Source organism: Psammomys obesus, unplaced genomic scaffold (genome assembly GCF_907164565.1).
Source record: "Psammomys obesus unplaced genomic scaffold, mPsaObe1.curated_primary_1811, whole genome shotgun sequence".
NCBI lineage: Eukaryota > Metazoa > Chordata > Mammalia > Rodentia > Muridae > Psammomys > Psammomys obesus.
The window spans coordinates 13,795,425-13,820,265 of record NW_026585644.1 but is presented as its reverse complement, the minus strand read 5'-3'; the positions used below and the strand labels follow the sequence as shown (position 1 = coordinate 13,820,265).

The following is a 24,841-nucleotide window of genomic DNA, read 5'->3' as shown; positions in this document are numbered from 1 at the left end:
CATCACCATCACCATCACCATCACCATCACCATCACCATCACCATCACCATCACCATCACCATCACCACAGAGGAGTAGGATTTCATCTATCTGTTCTGGTATTGATTCTGTGGAAAGTCCTGTTCCTTGCTGGGTCAGTGTTGATACCGGTTAAGCCTACACCAGATTGTGACTCCACACCTGTTTTCCCTTTTGCTTGAAAAGCCAGTTTCCTGTGCTGCTCACATTATCATTGGAATGTTAATCAAGGCATCATCATCTCCCTGAATTGAAATCCCAAGATAGAAATTGCGGAAATAAATAAAGCTGTTTGTAGTATTAGGGTGAACACGCTTTGGTTCTCAGTTTGGTGAGAGAGCTCTTAGTTTGTGCTTACTGCCATTAGGTTTGTGTTGGCTGTGTGCATATGTGTGCAGGTCAGAGGTCAAGAATAGGTTTCATTCCTTCTTCAGGGATGTCCATTCTATTTTTTTAAACTTTTAACTGTTTAATTAGTTGTTCATTTTACATCCCAATCACAGTCCCCTGCCCCTCAGGAAAGAGGAGACCCCTGGGAACCCACCTCAGCACTTCAAGTTGCCTCAGGACTGAGCACATCCTCTTACATGGTAGACTGGCAAGGCAGCCCCACCAGGGAGATGTGATCCAAAAGCATATAACAGCAATATCGTCCATGTCAGAAACAGCCCCCGCTCTCCTTGCTTGGAACCGATAAGACCAAGTCTCTTATTGGCCTGGAATTCACCAAGACTGGACTTACTGGCCAGTGAGCCACAGGGGTCTTCCTGTCTCTGTCTCCTTAATGCTGGAATTATAAACACATACCACCACACTTGGATTTTTTTATGTGCATTCTGGGGACCAAACTCAGGTCTTTATGCCTGCAAGACAAGCACTTCACAAACTAAGCTATCTCTTCAGTCCACCGTGGTCTTTGTTTTAGATAAGAGTTCTCTAGTTTGAGCAACAATTTATAAGGTTAAATGCCAGGAGTAAGAACCTATGCTCTTTGCTTTCTATATGAGCTTCTAGATTTCTTCTTTTTGTTAGAAGCTGTGCTGGGTAGTTTCATGCCAACTTGACAGGAGCTAAAGTCATCTGAGAGGAGGGAACCTCATTAAAAAAAAAAAAAAAACAGGCTGTAGGAAAGCTTGTAGAGCACTTTCCTAATTTGTTATTGATGGGGGAGAGGGGTGCTGCCCACTGAGGGTGGTGCCACCCCTAGGCTGGTTCTGTAAGAACTGGTCCTGGGATGCATAATACATAAGGCTGAGCAAGCCATGAGGAGCAAGCCAGTAAGTAGCACTTCTCCATGGCCTCTGCATCAGCTCCTGCCTCCAGATTCCTGCTCTGTTTGCATTCCTATCCAGTTTAAGCCCTGTCCTGACTTCCTTTGATGATGAACAGTGATATGGGAGTATTGGACAAATAATTTCCCTTCCTCTCCAAGCTTTTGGTCTTCTGTTTCATCATAGCAATGACAACCCTAACTAAGACAGATGCCTTTGGTTTATTTTTTTCACATTTATGCACTTATTATTTGTTATATACCAATAATCAATGATTGTTTAAAGTGGGAAAATACTGCTTTTCAATTTTAGAACTCCTAAGGACACAAAATATTGTGTGTGTGTGTGTGTGTGTGTGTGTGTGTGTGTGTGTGTGTGTGTAGAGTTTGGAACAAATATATACCACCTTCTACAGGTGCACCCCCAGACCTTCAGGATGTCAGGGGTGATTTGAAAGCCACCAGCATAGCATGGTGTGGATGCTATGTCCAATGTCAATGTCCAATGTAAGAATTCTAATGAAGACCCTGGGCAAATTTTAAGTCCAGAAATAAATATATAAATAAATAAAATCCCAGAGGACAAAACTTCCAATTTGGATTGCCCAACATGAGTTTGTTTTGCTGTACAGGTGAAGAAATTAAGGCCCAGATGCCAGTTTTTGTTTTTGTTTTTCCCACGTTGCTACCAGAGGACACAGCTGGCCTTAGAGGGCAGGCTTTCATCAAGCAGGGTGTGTGTAATGTCATGTCAGCCAGGTGTGGTGTGTGGCAGAATTCACCAGGTGAAGCTGATGTCGCCAGTGTGAAAGGTGATTCTTGCAGCACCCGTGGGCTCTTCAAAGAGCCTGCAGTCCTCAGAGGCGTCATCTCACTGTGGGCCCTTGATATTCAGTGACAGGAAGAGGTGAATTCCAAAGCAAAGGAAACACGTTCTGGTCTCGGACAGTGCGCCTTCCGTGTAGGCAAGTTGTTTCCATACACCCACAAACCCGCCATTCTTTGAAGCAATCCAGACTCACAGTCCCAAAGACTCCACTTTCCAGGGGCACACTGGAACCCATTAGCTTCTCATCTCCAGGAGATCAGTCATTTCCACCTTGTGTATCATGAACAATCTCTCCTGTAGTTAAGGGACCCTGGAAGGCAGCAGAGCACTCTGACCCCCACTGGATTGGCTGGGGAAGCCTAGGGCAAGGAGCATCTCACTCCTTGCCATGTTTGAAGGGGCTGACTCCCGAAGTATAGAATCTTAGAGATGCTTCCAGGTTCTGGTATCTATTAGAATTCAATTTCAAAAACGGTAAATCATTTGTGAAAAAAAAAAAAAAGACAAACTCAGTTCCACATCTCAGCAGCAACAGATAAATTGAGAAAACTGATTATGTGTGAAACAAGAGAAGTTGTCTTAGTAGAAAAATTTGTAGGAACTTTATTTTCAAACTGCAGAGTTTAGCAGGAATAAAATTTTTTAATGTTGGAAGATGTAGAATGAATGCTCTTCTAGTTTGAAGACACTTATGGAAGTATTACTCATAAAGTAGTTAACCCCTCATTAAGCTATAGAAAACAAAACAGTTGATGATTAATTTATAAAATATTGAAAGTAATAAGTTATATTTAGAGGAATTATTATCACTATAAAAAGGCTGATGAAAAGGCCCAATTAAATTGCTGACTGAATTTATTGTCCATCTCGGTCAACATTGAATTGACAGAGGAATGTTCTCGTGCGTGTTGTTGCCTTGATTTTGGATTCTGATGCTAAGCACTGTTTAAAAGAGCATTCATAAGCACCGATTAAAATGAGAGGAATCCGTTGGCACTAGTTTTCTTGAGGCTATACCACATGCTTCTGAAAGCCTACTAAAGATGTGGTACAGCAACCAATGGAGTGTAAATAACTGTCCTCCCATATGCTCAGCCTAATAGATGACTAATAAGCATTCTATGATAGAGGGAGGCAGGGGCTCTCAGTAGAGCTGATGCTGGCAAGGGGCGTGTCACGGGAAGCCTTGTCCCAGGTAATGCACCATGTGAGGGGATTGCCTGGAATCGGGTGACAGGATCTCACCCACCATTAACTCCTGCCAGGTCAGTGCCTCCTCGTAGCAACGTACTGACAAAGATGTTGTAAACTGAGTTCCACCTCAGTGTTGAGGACCCTACAAGGACGACTTGGTCAGAGAGAGTAGGGATATTGCAGTCCCAGAGCTAACTTATCTTAATTTATCTTTAGCTCCCTTCATAACCAGTCATGGCTCCCTCCGTGTCTGACCTACCATCCTTGTTACTATCAGGTAGCTCCTTCAGGACCTGTTAGCAGACCACTAGCTGCCACCACCTCCACAGCTACGAAGGCCACCAAACAACCTGTGCAACCTACAGTACTGATTTTCTCACTTTGCTATAAAAAGAACGGCCTGATATTCATGTCACTGTATTTGAAAAGAACCTTGACTTATGAATTTCTCTGTTCTATTAATTAAAACTTCATGAAACTGGTATAAAACTGGAATATAATATTTGGGGGTGGCTTCCACCTGTGTGTTGTGGGCCATGGTTACTGAAATTTGGCTCCAGAATAAACTCCATATTCCCTTCGAGATTGCTGTTGAATCAACAGCATCACATAACAAAATGATCCCAAGTTACACTGGCCTTTCTGTACCCTAAATCCCCTCTGGGCTCACACAGTCCTCTCAAAACCTTGTTCAGATCACATCCTCTACTGAATACAACCCACAGACAACATTTATCTCAGTAAACACAGGCGCTCAGAACCATCCCCAACGTGTTCCCAAATAAATAAAAAGGAACTTTGAGTTTACATAAAGTATGATTCTCATTAGCATTTCCCTATGTAAATTTCATAAGAGGAAGCAGCCACTTTTAGGGATTGCTATTTTACTGAGCCGAGGGCACACACCTACCTGATCACAGGGAGAGCAGCATTTATTTGCCATTTTCATCTGTAGAGGGAAGACAGCAAGAGGTCAGTGTGCCAGGCGCATTAATGCCTTCATTTTTCAGCTTGTCTAAATGGCAGCTGAAATTCATCAGCCCAGGAAACTTCCTTGGAAATGCGTTTTCTTTACACTGTGCTTCTCTTCGAATCAGAGCAAACACAAATTTATCACAATAATCCTTAAAGAGGGAAAACAATGAAACAAAACAAAGGGCACACTAAAAGTTGCTGTTCCCAAAGCCCTTGAAGTGAGGGCAATGTGAGATGACAGCTGCCTAAACTTTACTATGTGGAAAAAAAAATGAGGCATGTGGCCTCTACTCTGTGTCACATTAGCAAACAACACTGACCAATGCCCACAATGGGTAGTCCATTCTTTGCTTATTTCTCCAAATACTGCAGATGTCACCTTCAGTAATTTTACCAGGGAAGAAATGCAAGTTCAGAGGAAGCTACACCCATGACTGTGAATCCATACGTCTGCCCTGCCAGGCTGCCCAGGGGTCACCTGGGAAAGTTGTCCAGTCAGGAGAACCCTGTACTCACTGGAATTTCTTCAGATGTCAATCCAGCCCCACCTGTCTCCTTTTGTTTGCTTATTTATCTATTTAATTATTTAATTTAAACAAATAACAAATTCTATCCCTCTAGAGCACAGTTATTCAAAGCATTGAATATTAAAACTGAGAATGTAGGCAGGTGTTTGTTTATACAATAGAAGAAAGATGGCTCTCATGCCTTCAGAGTAGAAAGCTCATACATCACTGCATCCCCAAATGTCTCAGACTATTCAGCCAACTTCCGTCCAGCAATGGCCAGGACAAGGCAGGAGATGAGGAACAAGGGAACAACGGCCACTGGGCTGTGTGATACAGGGTATAACAGGTTGCATCAGGCTGGCAAGAGCAGATACAGGAATGTAGCGCAAACGTACAGCATGGGTCTTGGGAGGGAGTGAAGACTGCCAGGAAGTGAGCCAAGCCTTTGGCTATTGGCCAATCCTGCCATCACTAAATGGCTATAGCTTTCTGCACTTCATGAGAGACTTAACAAGGGGTTAATGTTCTCCTCCCCAACCCTTCTGTATTTATTCTTTCTTTTACCAACCTTACTGACTTTGAACACTAAACATAACACCCAAGGTGCAGAATGCATCTTTCTGGCCCAGATGTCTTCAGTGAGACATAGTACATGTTTTTTTTTTTTTTGTTAGTTATGCCCTTTTTAAAATTTAAAAAAAATTAATGTTCATGGTGTGTGTGTGTGTGTGTATGTGTGTGTGTGTGTGTGTGTGTAAATGCTTGTGCTCATGTGTATGTGTCCACATACTTGAAGAGGCCAGAGGAAAACCAGGGTGTGTGTATGTGTCATACTTTTATTCCAGCTAGTTTATCCAAATAAAAATGGCACATTGTATTAAGACATTTGGATACATGTGCACTCGTGCATAGTGCATACACACACACGCACACACACACACTCCTATGTATGTGTGTGGCAAGACAGAGAATGAGAGGGAAGGGATGGAGAGGAGAGAAAGAGATGGAGGGAACTGGTCTGAAAGTTTCCAAGTGTTTGTATCCAGACACATTTTAATAGCTCAAGTTTTAGTTATTTGAGTTGGATATTTGATCTGTTGAACAAGTGTTTGTTCTGCATGCAGACCAAACCGCGCAGGGGGTTATTTACACTTGGAAGATTTTCATCATTACTGCCAACGCAAACAAGAGTGGGAGCAAGCCCTGGGCCTTATGCTCACGTGTTGAAGTGTCAGGTCACTGATGTTGGCTGAGATTGCACGCAACCAGTCAGCACAGTCCTGGGCAGTGGAAAACTGAAGGACTCCTGTGCTGGTGCCATCCAGGGCCAGCACTTCCAATGCACTGGACCTGCAGTAGGAGAGAAGACATCAGGGAAGCAGGCAGCTGGGAGGAGAAAGACACTGCTCCTTGTCCATCCAGCAGGGGCCAGGTGCTTCCAGCCCCTGCTGTGCTAGGGAAAAAGCAGATGGTCTTAATCTTCTAGTCAACAGGTACCGTTGGCTAGCTTTACCAAAATGAAAATCCATGCTATATTTGCTCACTGCGAACCATTTCTAATTCAGTAGGCACAAAAAAAAAAAAAAAAAAAAAGAAGGGGAGGACTTGGGGGAGTTGAACTACTGAAACTTACCAGCTTCCAGTGAGTGAATACTCTCTTTTAAAAAATGAAGATAACCTTGACTGTCCCCCCCCCACTTGATTAGTACTTCTTGAATGAGAAGGAAACATTTAATTATTTCCAGCTGATTTTTCAGCCTGGTGGACCAAGAAGGGTAATGAGTGTATTTTTGAAAGCTTTACCAGAGGATGAGCCTAAGGTGAAAGTGAGTTTAGAGTGAAGGTGCAGGTTGCCGACAGGATGGCTTAGGGAACCGGCCAGGCATGCTTATCACTGCCTTCCCTGTTTCTAGTTGCTTCTTTCCACTGTGTCTTCTTGGTAGAGCCATTTGTCTCTAACTCTTTTATCTTGAAGTTCCTTGTCCCCCGTATAGTTTCCTTAGACCTGTACGTTCTGCATGACAAATTATTACTTTCTGTGGCACTGGACAGCTTCAAAAATCCATCCTTGTGTTTATTTTGGACATTGCAAGGTCACGGCCTTTATTTTAACTGCACTAGAAAGTCACTGAGAGGCCCTGAGCAAAGAAATGGTATGATGAGAAGTGGGTGATAAATTTTTAAAAACAGAAACAAAAATTGCGCTGTAAATAGGCCAAGGGGACATTGTGGAAGATGAGAGAAGACTTGACCCTTGGAGTAACTAGGCAAGGAGAGTGCTTAGAGAAGCCAGCCTAGGTAGGCGACTGAGGAGGGGAAATTAAGTCTAGAGATTAGACTTAGATACTTAAATCACAGGACAAAGGAACCAACAGTGAATGCAAGGTTTGGCCAAATGCACAGAAGTATAGCTGTGTTGTTTAGCAGCTGTGCTGGAGTAACTGGACCCAGCATGTGGGAAAGGCCAGAGCAGGGACACAGTTTGGGCCATCTGTTTGCCTGTGATTCTTTCCCAGTAGAGCTGGGAGTGGGTGGTGGAACAGTCAAGTGTGGGCACTGGGGACATGTCCCATCTAGAAATAGAAAATGTGAGCTGTCCACTGTGCAGGGTCAGGCTATGAGAAGGAGACAGCTCACCAAGGAGTGACTTGGACAGCTAAGCAGCTGGGAAAAGGAGCAAGCAGCAGAAAGACAGGACTGACTGGCAAAGCGGGAGATGCTAACCTGGCATGCTTTCCCCAAATCCAGCCCCCAAAGGAAGGTTTCTGCAACAGAAGCAAGTATTGGTGTGCTGAAATTCTCTGTACACCAGATGTGAAGACTCCTACTGCCCCCCAAAATAGAAAAGATACCCAAACCAACAGATGTGCAAGTCACAGCACAAGAACACAAGAAACACGGAGAAGCAAGGCAACAGGGCTCTTCCAAAAGACCAAAATGCCTCAACTACTAAACACACATATTAAAATAAGCAAAACGTCAGTCCAATATCCTAAAGCTTTCTGGTAAAAATGATCAAGAGCCTGAAAGTGGATACAGAGAAGGTGATAAATTCAATCAAGAACAGGAAAATGGGCCTGGACTGTATTCATCTTACAGACAAACAGGAAAACAAGCAGACTCCAGGGCTCTGGTCCTCATTTGTCAGTGACGAGGCTACCATCCCCCTAGGGTGATGATCGAAGCCCTGACAATGGAGTGAAGTCCAGCCCTCTGTCTGTATCTGAGTGGAATCTCAGTAAACAGTAGTAATGGGACGAAAAGAAGTTTTGACAGGATTTGATTATGTTTTATGAAAGTACTATGTAAAATACATCAGAGAAAAACTGATTAAGGATATGGAAGTTGAGCTCTCATCTGAAATGGAGACCAGCCCCAGCCTCTCTATACCTTGTTCCTCTATAAGCCTTCTCTTCAGTGCAAGACCAAATACTAAATGATGTCTCAAGTGTTTCATAAGAAAACTTCATCAACAAATATATTGGCTTCCTAAAGGGCCTCATGTACCAGGGAACCTCTCTGTCTGGATGCTCACAGACCTGGGATAAGCTATGATTCATCCACGCCATACACTCGGCTCAACATAGGAACAGATCCTCTGGTCACTTGCGCCTTTCTATTTTATTTGGATAATGGCAGAAACTGAAAACAAGTTCTTAGTCCATGTGGTGCTTAAATTCTGCTTCAGGAGACTTGAGCAATGTTTTCTGAATTTTATAGAGGTGAGAAAATGAGTAAAGAATTTCACTGGGTGCAGTAAGCAGAGGCTGGGGAATCAGTTCAAGGCCAGTCTCAGCTATTGCTGTGTGAGGCCCTGTCTCGAGGGAATCCCTAGGTAGTTGGGGGAAAAAAAGGCTAGAATATAACATTCTATGCCCCTCTCCTATTTCTGCCTTTTAAAAATGATGAAAGGTTTTTTTGAGTGTGTACATGTGCTCATGCACATGTGTGGGTGGGTTCCCCTAAAGGCTAGAAGGGGGTGTTGGGTTGGGATTTCTTCCCTTTTGATGCATATTTTCAAACACATCAACAATGTACAAATAATTCTTATGCTTTTCAACTGAAAGTATGTTGATTCTCTTTGCATTTTCTCTGTAAGCCTTTGAAGTAAAATATTTAATAATATGGGAAGGACAATTAAAGATACTTTACACATCTTGCAAACAATGGTATTTAAAATAAACAATAAGGAGAGCCAGCTGGCAGACACCCTTCCTCTGTAATAAATACTATGGGTCAGTTTTCAAACACTGCAATGCTGTTATCTTCATCCTATGAGGAAGGTGCTGTAATTACTGAGATTCAGAAACTGAGCTTATATATGTTAACCACTTGCCCAAGTTTACACATAAGGCTAGGCTAGCAAAGACAAGAACCTACAGTCACCACCAGGAGAAAGGAGAGCCTTCTGACTCCAGCCCACTCTTTGTGCCTGATATTAAAGATGTCTGCTCTGGAGAAACTGTAAGATCCCTGTGCTCTGAAACCATGGCAACTGCTGTTTCCAGGAGCACATTGTTCATTCTTCCCAGAACTCACTATTCATTTGAACCTGATTTCTGGTTTGAGTTTGGTAATAGTACATTGGCTATGATGGCTGTCATTTCACTCCTTTCTTCTGGGACAGGACCACAGCATAGATGCACGGGAGTCATGCTGCTACCTGGGAAAACTGGCATTGAGGGGGCCTTATCTAAGTAAAGAAAAACAAAACAAACAAAAAACCCTTGATGCCAGAAAATTGCTTGGCTGGGAAAACCCTTTACCATTTTAGGACCACCTCTATACTGAACAAGAAGCATAGTGCATTTGTAAGGCTCAGCTTGAGGAGTCTCCTCCTATCTCCACACACGGAAGACAGTCCACTCTAAAGAAGACATATGGGTAGAAGATCCTTGAGAGAGACTTGGTCTTCGTAGGTGACAGGCCAAAGGTCTGTCAACATCAGTGTCCTTCTAAAGACCCCAGAAGGAGCTCCATTACCACATTCTACACGTGAGATGGAAGTGTAACAGTAGCGATCCATCAGAGGGCAGTGAGGGTCGGTCTCTCCACGCCTGACCTGGGAGTCCACACTCCATGGTGAGAAGCAAGTCACTGATGCTGTCAGGCCCCTGGGCTGTGTAGGTTTGTCACAGCAGCCCCGAGGGTTCAGACTACATTTAATGAGCCAGATCCACTCACACTGGGAGAGTCGGTGTCTCTAGAAGCTTCACCATCTCCACTCTCAACTAAGGCTCTGGATCTGATACTAATTTTCCCGGATCAGAACCACTGGCTGGATTCTTTCCTTTACCTCTGTGAAAACCCCCTGACTCAGTGGTTTCTTCTTTTTATCGCAAAGATGACGATTGCTGGTAAACTGAGGACAGACAGTCAAGATAAAATGACTTCGCCTACGGCAGTGAGTCAGGAGCAGAGAAGTCAGAGGCCTGTGCCCCTGATAGAGATGAAAGATTTGTGAGCACAGCGAGCAGCAGGAGCATGCTCTGGGGAGAGAGTCATGAGCATTGTTATGCTTCTTTCATCTATTATGATTCAATTCTTCCGACTTTAAAACCTCTTCCTATTTATTTTCATTTCAGATCTTGAGAGCCTATTAAATCTCTACACACAAAGGAAACGAGAATCAACTTAGCGTTCAAATGGAAAGACTTGTGATGAGTTTATCTTGCTCAGCTAAAAAGCGATCTTTGTGTCTGAAAGTGGAGACCTCAGTATCCATCAAGGCACAGGGTACTAATCCCGTACAGTCAAGCTGAGTATTCCCCAGAGATAGAAATGGAAGATTCTACAGGAGAAGCTGGCATGTGATGCCAGGGAGGCAGACGGAGGGTTTGAGGGGGTCAGTCACAGAGGAGTAAGTGAAAGTATCATGTATGAGTCACATCTGGAAGAATGATGTCTGGTTGGGGCAGCCGGGCAGGTGTGTGGGGACGGCAGTAACCTCAAGTCTGCAAAGACTCATCTCAGGACTTGTGTAAAGTGGTCGCCAGCCAAGGCAGTAGTGACCAGAGTCCATCAGAAGAGTCTTTGTGGCTTCCACAGAATACTGATTTCTTTACGTGCCCACTGAAGCAGCTGTAGCACGGTGGGTGTCAGGAACCCATGTAGCAAGGCATTCTCTCTCTCTCTGTCAGTCTTCTGTCTATAACGTGAGGTTCTCTGTGGACTTATAGACAGTTCACTGAGAAGAAAATTGGAATCCTGTCACCCGTTTGCTGCTGGCAAGGTTGGGAGGTCTGCAGGCAGAGAGGAGCCCTTCCTGGATAGAATGGAAGGGGAGCATGAGCAAAGCAGCCGCCTCCCCGCTATGGTTTCCAACACAGCTACCTGGTAACAGCAGAAGATTCTGTGGTCTTAGGAAAGACAAAGCCTGCTGCTTCCCTCTTCTCATCACGAACCTCCAGAATAAACACCCTGCTGGAGGACGACCACTGGATCCCGGTACTGACAACTTCCCATGCAGACTTGACCTTTGCTGTCACCCAATACAGTCCTTAATCTCACAGCTGGTCCTTCTTCCTACTGAGCTGCATGGTGCTGGGGCTCTGCTCCTGCACCCTACCTGAAGCTGTTACCTGAGGCTCACAGGCGTCGAGAACACTGTACCGTGGGAGGCCTTGACTGCCTGACACATTCTATAGAGAAGCATTTTTATTTTTGGAATGAGTGTTTAAACATGGCATCATCTTTTGCAAAACAGATCAAAGCATTTATCAGGAGAACTGTGACTTCACTATAACTTTGCAAAATGTGCTCTATCTGCAACATGCCTAATTCTTCACAAAGCCCATCTGGTCCTCACCGGTTCTTCTTAGGTAAGGTGAGCATTTTGAAACAAATGGGGTCCCTCTCTAAGTTATGAAGCAAAACTTCATTGTTATTTTCAGAATCTGAACAGATGGGCAACAGGACCCACAGTTGTAGTCTTTACTCCCTCCCACTCTTTCCTCCTTTCCTTTCTGCCCTTTCCCACCCCTTCCTTCCTGATGTGCAGAAAGAACAAGGTCAGTGATTCCTTCTCTCTTTCAAGGCCAGCATAAAACAAGAGCTGTGGAAACAGGTCCTCTGTATGGGAGAATACTATGCCTCCTGGAAAGGTTCATATAACACAGGTTGGTGGATGAATGTGGGCTCCTGCAGTGTTGAGATTTGTGCATTAGGGTTTCTTTGGAAAAACAAAACCAACAAAGGCAATGTGTGTGTGTGGGCATGCGTGCGTGTGTGTGCATTCATGTACTATTAAAATATATCTATTGTTACCAAGGGGATTTATTAGATTCCCTCTCAAAGTATCTCCAGCAATTGCTGCACTCAGGAGAGGCTCAGGACCCAGTAGCTACTTAGTTCATAAAGATAGATGCCTTTTTTCCTGGCGTGTTATGGACCTTCCCAAGGCATGTTTCTTTATAGACCACAGAGATGATATATCCAGTCAAGTTGACAATGAAGGATAACTGTTCTTTTTTGGGGACAGTCACTCAGATTTGAACTTTCTTCCTTCATTGTGGTCTTAAGTTCCTGAAACCCCTCATCTGCTCAAGGTTCCTTGGTACCTACAGTTATGTCGCTGTCAAACCATCTCAGGGAGCAGTGAAGTGTTCATCTTGCCTCTCATTCTCTTTGTTCAGGAGTAACGCAGGTGGGAGCAACCGCAAGCAGCCCCATCACAGCCCCCAGAGGGTACTAGGGAACAACCCCAGGCCTCAGTCCTGCATGCCTCTCTTCTCACAGCTGTCTCACAAGACAGTTCAGGTCTCTCTTGGCACAGCAACTACCCCTGGGCTTTACAGCTCCACAGCTTCTTCACTGTTGGGAAGATTAGCAATAGTCTACTGGCACACATATTGCTCTTGCTTTTTCGCCTCGATGATGGAGCAGCCTGACTGATCTTAGCCTGGCACGAACACAAACAGTGACTATCAAAGGTTTTGTGGAACAACAACCCACCGACAAAACCATTAATCCAAAGATTGCCTTGCCTACAAGAAGTGTGGGGATAAAGAGGAAACAGAAATTTCGGGAAAGTACAAACAATGCCTCGCCCAACCTGAGACCACCCCATGGTAGAGAGCCATCCCCTGACACTATTTATGATACTTTGCTATGCTTTCAGACAGGAGCCTAACATGACTGTCCTCTGGGAGACTCCAGACAGCAGTGGATCAAGACAGATGCTGGGACTTGCAGCCCAGACCCACTGGGGCTTACAGAGACTGAGAGACCAGCTAAGGAGCATGCATGGTCTGGACCTAACCCCCTGCACATACATGGCTCCTGGGTCATGTGGATCACCTGGCAAGTGGAGAGGGGGGTGCTGTTTCTAACACATTCTCTATTGTCTGCTTTTGGTTCACTCCTCCCTGGCAGGGCTGCCTTGCGTAGCTTCAGTAGATGAAGATATGCTCAGTCCTGATGTGACTTGGTGTGCTGAGGAGGGTTGATACAGGAGGGGGAGGAGGGTTCCTTTTTTCTGGATGGAGGGAAAGGGAGTGGGAAAGAAGAAAAGAAGGAAGGGGAAGGACTGGGAGAAGAGAAGGGAGGAGGCACCCTTGGGATGTAAAGTAAATAAACTTAAATAAATAAAAACAAAACAAAAAAACAGTGACCATCTAAACCAGAATGGCTCCTAACTGAAGAGCTCTAAGAGACAGTGACTGTCATGTGTCAGCTCCTGTGCTTTAATTGATTTGGTCCACAGTACAAAATCAGTGTGGTAGAGCTAAGTGAAAGGTTAGCCTCATTCACTCCATAAATAGCTTGCCTTCTTTATAGCACCAGTAGTCAAGCTGTGCCTGTGAGAGAGGCATTTTGGTAGCTAAGCTAGGATGAAAAGTTGCATCATGGGCAGAGAGGCCTGAAAGGCCACATGGCCACAATGTCATAGGCATCTTCCTGCACATTCCTGCTCTGCCCTCTGCTGAGACCCTCTGAGAGCATGCTGGTTGTTGCTATGTATTAGTTTCCTATAAACATATTCTGCCCTCAAATCCTCACTGAACAATTAATTTCTGTTTTCTGTAGTATAATTTGCAAACAGTTGTATTCTCCAAATGGGTTGGTCACATCAGTATCCGACTCAGAGCCTGTTTCTGAAACTATCCAGTAAGAGAAGAGTCTTATAACAGAGCCATAGCAGAAGGTCTGATCACCTTAGGGTTTCCCCATAATTCAGTGGCAGTCCCTTAACTGTTGGTCCAGCTTTGTCCTATAAACACATGGACCTAGAGGGAAATATGGCAACTGTGCCAGAGCTTTCTCATAGCAGATGCTGAATGGTCCCCGAGTATCCATAAAACCCACGGGACTATGGCCCAGGAACAAAGCAATCCACATGGGAGACCCACCTACTTTTGACACTGGGTCATGCCTGTTGTTCTTAGTTCCCAGTAGATCTTGACAGGTCTGAAGCTCAGCTAAACACCTCCCATCTAGTCTGGGAACGTTTATATTCAGCCAAAGTTCCATAGGAAGATATGTCTAGGGCAGATTTGTCTGCCACTGTCCTATAGTAAATCATTGACTTGGATTCATAGACTTGGATCTCTTAGTTCCAGTTCTTCTTGCCTATACCCTGAGAAAGGCTTGCCTCTGCAAGACTGGAAGGAGATGTTCCACACAGTGCTCTGCAGAATCTTGAGATGGCCCTACACTTAGGCTCTAGTTGCTTTCAGCCACAGACCAGAGCAGCATGGCCCACCCAAGAATCCTGCTAGCACTTCATCATTGTCACCTAGAAATCAAAGGAAGAGAAGAGATCTCATTTAAAGAATCCAATCTCAGGTTTACAGTATAAAATCCCCATCACCAGCCCCAGAGAACTCAGTTCGGGGGCAGCCCCTTCTATCCAGGATAAAATAGGATACATACTCCCTAGAACTCTGATGTCCATCAACTTTGTCTTCCAAAGCAGACACAGTTTAAACAGCTGGCTTAATTGTGCAAAAGACAAAATTAGTGAAGTCAAATGCAGATTATTTTTTTAATAAGACAAATGAGGGAAAAGCAAGAAAACAACAACAAAAAGAGTAAATAAATCATGGCAGACTGAAGGGATGTCTTCAGATACATACTGATGGGGGTTTCAGATAGAAAGGAAAGAAGCAACAGGCAGAAAGCAATGTCTGGAAGCATCCTGAATCTTGGGAGACATACAGAAATCCAGAGCCAGAAAGCTTGAAATACTCCGAGAGTAATCAATTCAAAACAACACAGGCAGCCATTTTAATTAAATTCTCAAAAGAGAGAATTCTGAAGCAGCAAAAGAGAACAAAAGCATCATATATAAAGGAACAGCCCTAAAATTCCTGGTCAAATTCTCAGGAGAAACCACACATGCCAGGAGGGAGTTGGAATACTGCATTAGTAGAAGGAACAGAAATGCCAAGTGGGAATACAATGCCTGGCAAGGTTGTCCTTTAGACTAAAGGCTGAAGGATTCTATCATCATGACAATCTTAGTAGTGCTAAAAGGATTCGATAATCTGTTAAGAACAAAATGCTAAATAATGCACAAAAATGTATGAACGTGAAAGCTCACCAGCTTTGCCTCAGGGTTGGTGGTGCCTGCCAGCATGTGGCCCTGATAAAAAAGGTTTGCGAAAAAAGAAGCGAATGCCTGCCTTCACTTCCTCCTGTATGTGTATCTTTATCTCTGCTGCCCTCAAACTCCAGCTTCTTCATTCTATCCATGTAAGTTAAACACCAGTGACTCTTCAAGGAATACCTCGTTTTGAGGCTGGCTGAGACTTCTGAGGCCTCAGGTCCTAGGACTCTCGTGTGTGCAGAAAGGCACTGGACTACCCTGTCCCAGTGTGAAAGTCAATGTAATAAATTTCTGTTATAACACACACACACACACACACACACACACACACACACACACACCCCATGTATAATATATTAAGATCTATAGCAGCAACATGTGAGCCTGCAGGGGCTCTGTGGGTCATTTTCCCTACAATTTCTTGTGCAGACAGACATGTCTCGGTTTACATAGAAGAAAAACTAAAACTAGCACTTGTGTGTGGGTGTGCATGTGTGTATATTTGCATGTATGTATTTCTCCTCCCAAATAAACAAGAACAATAAAAACACACAAGAAATGAATAAAGGAAAGGTAACTGAAAATATAATAAAATTAGATGTTGGTTCTTTGAAAAGATAAAAGTAATAAAAATTTAGAAATATTAAACAAAGGAGAAGCCTTAAATCAGAAATGAACAGGAAGATATTACAAATGAGCTATAGAAACACAAAGGACCATATGCAGCAACTGGGAACAATTTATACCAACTATTTGGGTAATCTAGAATGTTAAAATAATCTAGAAGATAAGTTCCTAGAAACACACAAATGACCAAGACTGGATCACAGTGAGACAGAAAGTCTTAGGAGGCCATGAAGGAGGAGGGATCAGGAGTTTTAATTCTCTGGGACTGAGAAGAGATGAGGGAGGGGGCTGCAGCCAGGATGTGGGGTGGGTGAATAAATTGTAATAAATAACAATAAAAAATTAAAAAGTAAAAACAAAAAAGAGTTTTGATTTTCATCAAAGAAAATGTGAGAACCTGGTGGCATTAGTAAGCGCTATAAAACTTTCAAAAAGAAACACCACCAACACTTCTCAAACTCTTTCAAAGAACTGAAGAAGATAGAGCATGTCGATGGTAATTTCAAATGACTATCATTACCATTTGTCTGACTCCAAAGCCAGACAAAGACTCTAAAAGAACACTACTATGAGGAACACATGCACATTAATAACTTCAGTAGGATAATAAATGACCATTTATGTAGCCAGCTGGAGTTTGTCCTTGGGATGAAAGGAGAGTGAAGTACACACAATAAATATGACACACCAGGACAAAAGAATTGAAGGGCAAAAATGCATGACCATTTTAATGGATACAGAAGAAACATTTGGCAAAATTCAAAACCATCTCATAAGAAAAAGAAATTCTCAAAAATTTGGGCATGGATTTCACCTCAACAACTCCAAGGAGTGTGAAAGACTCACAGCACATATCATACTCAGGGATGAAATGATGAAATTTTCCTTTATAGTTGGGAACAAGAGAAGCACTCTACTCTCACTGCTGCTCTTTGGCATAGTACTGGAAGTACTAGACAGCAAGTAGGCAAGACACATACATAAAGGAAAGAAGAAATGGAATTGTCTCTGCTGATTATTTGATCTTATATACAGAGACATCACAGTAACTTTACATATGCCTACACACACATACATACAAACCATTCAAATGAACACGTGAATTCACTATAGTTAGAAGATAAAAAATCAATATACATAAACCAGTAGTGCTTGTGAACCCTAGGAACAAACTGGATAAAATGAAATTAAAAGAAACAATCCCCTTTGTCATAATGCCCTTTGCAAAATAATAACATAGGAATAAATTTAAGGAAGTTCAGAATCTAATTATTGAAACCTATAAAACACTGATAAAGGAAATTAAAATAGCGAATTGAGTTTTCATGGATTAATATTATCAAATGTACACACTACATTGGGTGCTAAAAACTGCCTGAAATGCCTCTTTCAGGTGATCTGGTGCCCTCTTTTGGCCTCTGTGGGTACCTATACCCATTTCCTCCCACACTTCCCAAGTAAGATTTGTTTTCATTTTAAAATATTGCATATGTGTGTGGAGAGACTGTGGGGGCATGTGCATGTGAGTGCAGCTGCCTCTGGAAGCCAGAAGACAGTGCTGGATTCCCAATTGCTGAAGCTATAAAATACTCAGTGTGGTGCGGGGTCAAACCTAAGTTCTCTGGATGAACAGTGTAAGTTCTTAGCCACTGAGCCATCTCTCCACCCCTAACCAAACAGTCTTGATGTAATTACCCCAACTTTATCATCAATATTGTGTGTGTTGGAATAGCACACTGAGCCCTACTAATACATAGATCATTATGTGTCATTAAAAAATAAAAAGAAGCCCAGAAACACATATATGCTCATGCCCCTCATCACATGGTACAATTCCATACATACACTATACTCATACCATTATCAAACAGAACCACACACAAACTTCATGATAGACAAGGCCCAATTTTCAACAATATGTTTATGTTATGCCTTTGCTAATTGAAGATGGTCACTGTCCTGTACCTGGTTTGTCTCTAAACTTAAGCCAAGGGCCCTGGCCCCTCAGTTTACCCAGAAGAAGGCCACATGAGCCCTTCTTGAAACTACATAATTAACAGGGCTTCCAAACTAGGAGCTGGCCTAAGCCTCTTACTTTATTAATGAAGAAAATGAGGATCACTGAATTTAAATGGCTTTGCAATATCTACTTGTAATTTAGAAAAGCTTATAGTCTTTTATAATTGAGCCTATCCTGTTGATATTTAAAGCTGAAGATATAGTTTCTTCCTAGAGTATTTCTTGATCATTGACAAATTGCTCTTGCTAGAAGAGAGAAAACAGTTTTTGCTTGTTTGTTTTAATAAAACCAGCCACTCCAACTGCTTCTGTATCTCTTTTCTCTTGGCCTTCAGTACTTCCTCAAATGCCACCCTGCGGTGACAGCCCCTGTGCTTGCGGACAGTATTGTCAGACGCTAAAGCAGTGATGGAAATGGCACAACAAGGGGTTTGCCAGATTTCCCCCCAGTATTGAGCTCCCTGCCTCCCCCTTCCACCACTGTCAGGTTCATATCCCACTCCAAAGTGGGTCACATACCTGAGCTTTTCTGTTCCAGCTTTGTATCTGGAGATCCGAGACATGGACAAAGGGACGGACAAGGTGTCTAGCCAACGCTTCTCATACTTTGGTTCATTAGCTATGGGTGAGGAAGGTGATGATGGAGCCTGCACAAAATAAGCAAGAGTCAGTCTTCATGAGTCCAGGCACCACACTGTCCTCTGGAGAGGCTTGCAAGCAGCTGAGGCATCCCTTCCACAAATCTCAGGTCAGCCAACTTCAACTGATGAAGGCATTCAAGATAACTTCTCAGAGGTCGAGAAACAGCACTCGTACTTGAATATAAAAGCTTTTAAAATGTGTTTTAAAAAACATTTTGTGTAAAAGGGAATGAAGCTAAAGGGGAGGGGGAGAGAACTATTTGGAGGAGGAGCTCATACCATGACAGATCTTCCTTAACTTAAAATTGTGGAACCCTAGGAGGAAGTCAGTCAAAACGAGGTGAGCTGATGGCTGTCAGAGATCCTGTAACATGGGCAAAAATGAAATTGCTTCCACCAATATCAAATGAATTCTAGTCATGAGACATACTTCTAGGCCAATGTCAGGCATGGAGGGTTTTGATTTTCTTTGTTAGACATTCAGAAAGTTGTGAAGTCACACCACTCCTTGACCTGAAAGGGACACAGTCCCTAAGGGAATGACTGGTTCTTCTCATTTAATTTTCAGTTTTTGGAAATACTCAAAGTCATGGCTTTCTGCCTCAGACAATAGGTACCTTTAAAGGAAACTGTGGCAGAACTTTGTCTAATAGAATGGGTAAAAGTTGCCTCATAAAATATCCTTATAATTCATGTCTTAAAAGAATTGTGAACCTGGCACAATGAGACTAAACAACAAACTAATCAAGTCCCTAGATCTGCAGGGGTTAGGGAGCCAGACAAGCCACTTAGCTCTGAGTATAAGGCACTTCTGATGAGAGAGAAGAGGGTCCAAGGACAGATCTGAGGCCCACAGAACAGGACTCCCACACTCTAACCCAGGACCTGATCATTTATGCCTGTCCCTTTGAGAGTCACTGTGGAGTGGGGAATATTCTGCCTTCTCCCCATCTCCCTTCTCGAGAGAGGGTTCCTTGAGATCAACCTGGCCCAGATTCTGTGTCTTCTCCATTTTGTCTCAGATGTCTAGATGAAGATAAGCCTTGAGGGTCACCCTGGGAACTTGAGCCAGGAGCCTCACCACCCAGGTCTGGTTTTGGTGAAGTTACTCGCCTGGGCCTGAGACCAAAGAGATCTGTCTTTGCTGCTGTAGAGAGAAGACAAGTGTTCTGACAACAGGAAGAAGGTAGGCTATGAGCTTGTGGAAAATCTTCATTACCCTGGGCTATGCATAGACCTATGTACCCTCCCATGTGGGATAGGACTTGGGCATGGCAGCTGGGGTGTGAGAGGCTCATAGACTGTTAAATGGCACTAACTTTTTTGGAAGCTCACCCTTGGGTACTGTTAACAGGCACAAGGAAGCTCTAAGAAAACCCGAGGGACTTGGTGTGGAGGGACATTGGCAGAGTGGGCACCCTCCAAAAGAACAGGCAGGCTCTGAAGAGCCTCTGGGGCCAGCCACACTAGGCAGACAGATGTAGCCCTCCAGCCCACCCCAATTTGCAGATTGCTTAATGAAATAAAGCACTTTATTAGGGAAGTGAGGACCAGAATGAGGTACAAATCCACAAACACCAGGCACAGCAGCTGTGATACAATAATTATGAAGGAACAATTGGATTTGCTTCCTTGCATTGTAACTGAAAGGGCCACACACCAGAGGGGCCCTGCCAGACTTCCTGTTCTGCATTCTCAATAAGCTACCAGGCTCTAATAATTATGCAGGAAGCAGGAAACAGGTTTTGTTGGTGAAAAGACGAATGTGATAGCAAGAATAGTAACTGTTGGAAATGTGCTTTTCTTCATAGCACATAGGGATTAACTAAAATATATTAGACTTTCTTCTCACCCCAGGAATCCAGAAGACTGAACTCATGTTCAACTACATCAGGGTGAACCAGTGACACTCACACATATTAGATGAGATGGTACCCTGAGCCTGCCTCCTTGCTGGCAAAAGCATATTCTTCATTCTGAGACAGTGGCTTCTATGAGCAATTGAGAGACATTAATCTACCAGGATGCTGACATCAAAACATCACGACAGAAGATGCGACAGCATGAGAACTCCTGACGCATTCGGCAACTGAAATGGGAAAGGTAAACCTCGAAGGCGTCATCTCTCTGGGTACTCAGCTGTATGCCCAGAGAGTCAACTGTTCCTCTGCTCCAAGCACAGAGAAACCTCAAAGCCGTCGACTTGACAGCTACATCTCTGTCCCTGACCTCTTGGTTCTCTCCCCTGCATTTGCCCCAAGCAGCCTTCTCCCTATGCACTTGTGTCTGAGGATTCAGCTAGGTAACAGAGATCCTGTCTCTCCTGACTCTGTCTGTCTTGACACCCTGGTAGGTTATTTCCGCTCTGTCACACAGTCCAGCTAAATAAGACATCTGCACTTGTCCCCTTGCCTTTTGACATCAGCAGAATAGGACATTGTTTCTCTTCCATTGTCTCAACACAGACCCCCTTGAGGGGTGCTTTCCTGTCACCTGCCTTGCTGTGAGGGCTGGCAGTCTTCAACCACCTGGTTCCTGTTGCTTGAAAGCAAATGCCTTGCCTTGTGCAGCTTGATGCTTTTTAAACTGCCACCTCCTGTCATTTGGAATCTTCCTGTTTGAGAACTGTGCCACACAGGAAGCCTGAGTTGGCCATTTAAATCCATGTCTATGTCTGACAACATGTAGCCTATTCACTTGAGAACCTCACTGTGCATACACACCACATAGGCAATTTCTCAGAGACAAGCCCTCAGGCCAGCTTCAATGAAATTCAGTTTATTGATATTGACTGTGACCCTGGAGTCTGCTTTAAGTAGCCACGTTACCTTGACACTGCAGTTTAGTCCAGCACGTGGGATGCTGCCTTGGTAGCAGTTGTCATTCTGAGTGGCAACCTCTACTCCTTTTGTACTTTGCTCTGTTTCAAGAAAGACATTTACCTCCATCTTCTCATGTTTGTGAGTTGCATAAGCACCCTTTAGTGTGCCATTAGCATGATTCCGTAAACAAATTTTAACTCATTGCTCCATTCATTAGAATAAAATGCAATTCTTAACAACATTTAAAATGATTTCATCTTGGAGATGAGCATCAGGTGCTATTTCCTGAGGTCTGGCTGGAAAAGCCACAACCGAATAGAGCCAGATAACATCTAGCAGTTTGCCAGTAAGCCATGTCCTGTCTTACTTCACCTGAATGCAGCTTGTGACTTCCTGCCACACTCAGATGTTGGAAACAAACAAACAAACAAACAAACAAAACCACAGAACACTCAGCACACGGTGAAGGCTCCACAATTTCTCTTATAATGCTTTTTCCCCATAAAAATCAACATTTAAAAGCATGAGCTTGGCACCTGAGGACTTGCCAAAGGTATGGTTTATGGATATTCTGACATAACTTTTTTTAAAATTCATTACTCAGTAGCGACTACCAAGAAGAGTACATTTGAAGTGTCAGTCTGAACACAAACAAAATAAAGCATCAGTCTGAACACACAAACAGAATGCCCCAACATGGCTTTTGACACAGTGTGTCTACTTCTTACATGAAGTTTATTATAGAGCACTATATCTCAATGCTGTTTTTAGGTAACCATAGAATGATTTCAGTTTTTAAAGAATGTTTTGATCAATAAAATAATCACTAAACCCTAGGATAAGAGTCTGTCTCTAGCTGTGCGGACAGTTTATGTTCAATTTCAAATAATAATGGCTGCTCGGCAGTCAGAAACCTGCCTGTGGGTCTCAGCTTGCCATTTCCATCCTCACAAATCCTGCTGGGGCTGTGGGCCCTTGGTAATGAGATTTTAGAGAACAAAACTGCACAAACATGATTTAAAAAAGAGCAATATTTGGCCACAGCGGAGAGAAAATGATGACCCCGGGAAAGCCCTGGTTGAAAGTGAAAGCTGTAAGACACTCTGAATGTGCAGTCAGTGCCATTCCCGTGGGGACGCCGTCCGTAGAGGGGGCTGTCATCTATAAGCACCTGAGAAGTATTACAAAGAGATTTCTGTGAGAACTCCCAAGTACTGCTATACCTTGTATCTGTGCGAGATTACAGGCGACAGTGTCCAGGTGTGTCTGGGAACCCCTCAGAAAGCAGGGAGAGATGCCCACTGCTTTCTCAGATACTTCCTTTACCTCACGTGTGCACAGCCCATGCTAGCTTTACCACGTCTATTTGTCTGGGCTATAGCATCTAGCACAGAGAGAATAACAGCTGATTAAAAGAAAAACAATGCAGAGTGTGGCAGCCCTATTCTGCTAAGCTTGAAAAAAAAAACCTTCAAAAATACTCACTGACATGGAAGAGGTAGCTGCTAGGACTCCCACCTTGTCAATACAAGCTCTGTACACACTGGGCTGTGGACATCAAGCCTTGTGCACACTGGACCATGTATACACCTGGCCAGTTACATCTGGCTTCACCAACACTAGCCCTTTGCATGCCTGGCTCTTTGGACATCTGGCTCTGCCTACCCCCCTTGACTCTGTGTTCCCAAACCTGCGGTCTTGGCTTTGTCTGCAGAAAAACAAAACAGAGTGACTGCAAAGCCAAGGTCTTCATAAAGGCACAGAGCTGTTCTGCTCTCATGCCCTCAGAGGTGTTTTTCTGTGAACAGGGGTTTAAACTGTAAACCATGTTGAATTGGAACCTGCTGTGAATGGTGGATTTGCTACCATCTCCACCTGCCTTAGCAAAGTGTTATTATGCTCTGCTGCAGGAGAGGACTAAGGAGGCACACAAAATGCTCAGGGATTTCTTCCTCATGGCTGAGAGGTGTGTCAGTTGTTTTGTTGCTGTGATGAAATACCCAGGAAAAAGAAGAAATAATTTATCTTGGCTCTTTTCAGGGCTTATGGTTCACGGCTGGCTCCATTGCTGTGGGTCTGAAAGGTGGGGAGGAATGCTGGGAGTGGTGGGGGACCTGAAATGTTACAGTGGAAGATTGTGGTGTTGTAACTGTGAATAACACCTGACAACTTAAGGGAGGGCAGATTTATTTGGGGTCACAGTTAGAGAGCACAGTCCATGATGGCGGAGAAAGCACGGTGGCAGGCACGGCTTGCCATTGGAACAGTAGGTCCATTGCATCCAGCTGGAACTGTGGCCAGAGCTCCAGAAACCTGTGCCTGCCATCAATGTAAAAAAGAGGGTCTACAACTTCCCCAACAGATAACAGAAAACTGACAACTGATAACTGAAGCCCACTTCTAAATGCAGTGTATAAAGTAAGCTAATTCCTTGCTTTTTATACTGGGCAGGAGCTTCCACTAACTCAAAACAACTCCACAGCAGCTCTCCAGTCGCAACTAGCATGGAGTGCTTGCCACAATTCACATTTCATAACAGAGAACCAGTACTTAAAGCACATTCTGTGCACATAAGAAAGCAAGTCACAGATGGGCCCTCAGGTCCTATAAGATGGTGCAGGTCTATGCTGCCTAACACTTAGGTCTATGCTGACAGCGGATCTCTGCCTTCTGCAGCTTTCCCAATAGTCCTGATACCTTCTAGGAAAACCCATGGGGTGTCAGGATAGGGCAATGGCTTGCTCACCTATCACCTTTCTTCCTTTACAGACCTGAAAACACAGCTCTGACGTCACCTGGAATGATGGCTAATCTTGACTGTTAAATTAATTGAAAAGGTCTGAGATAAGTAAAGCATACCACAGTGTGTGTGTGTGTGTCTGTCTGTCTGCCTATCTGTGTGTGTGTGTGTGTGTGTGTGTGTGTGTGTGTGTGTGTGTGTGTGTGTCCCAGTGAGGGCTACCTAAAGGGAGGATGTTCTGAATGTGAGTAGCTCCAACACATAGTCAGGGCAGAGATGGGTGAAGTAGAAAGTCAGTGTAGAAAGTAGAAAGCCAGGTGTTGGCTCTGCATGCTGCTAGCATGATATGAGAAACTTAGTTCTATTCTAGTACAAGCTTCCTGCTAGAATGAAGACTGAAACCTCTGAAGCAGGGAGCAAAAACACATCTGTTCTTTCTTAACTTGTTAGCATCATGCTCTGTGTGATAGCAAGGCAGTTGACTGAGCCATTGTAGATGGGTCTGGGGGCTCCTGCAGATACCATGTGAAAGTCAATACTACTGACCCACTAAGACTCTCACTTTCTTGCACTATTTCTAGGATCTAGATTCCAAACTTGGTTCCTGTCTAACTTTGAATAGTCACACTCCCTTCTCTATGGGGTCC

At 43.7% G+C, this 24,841-nt stretch overlaps 1 protein-coding gene across 1 annotated transcript in view; it reads right to left on the bottom strand.

The window, feature by feature from the left end:
• Positions 1–24,841, bottom strand: part of Sntg2 (syntrophin gamma 2) — a 218,490-nt gene that overhangs the window by 68,734 nt on the left and 124,915 nt on the right. Inside the window, exons 9-11 of the mRNA XM_055624844.1 lie at positions 18,511–18,638; positions 6,017–6,146; positions 4,223–4,261 (exon numbers count right to left, since the gene is read on the bottom strand). Coding sequence (XP_055480819.1) covers positions 4,223–4,261; positions 6,017–6,146; positions 18,511–18,638 — 297 coding nt within the window. The remainder of the gene's footprint in view (positions 1–4,222; positions 4,262–6,016; positions 6,147–18,510; positions 18,639–24,841) is intronic.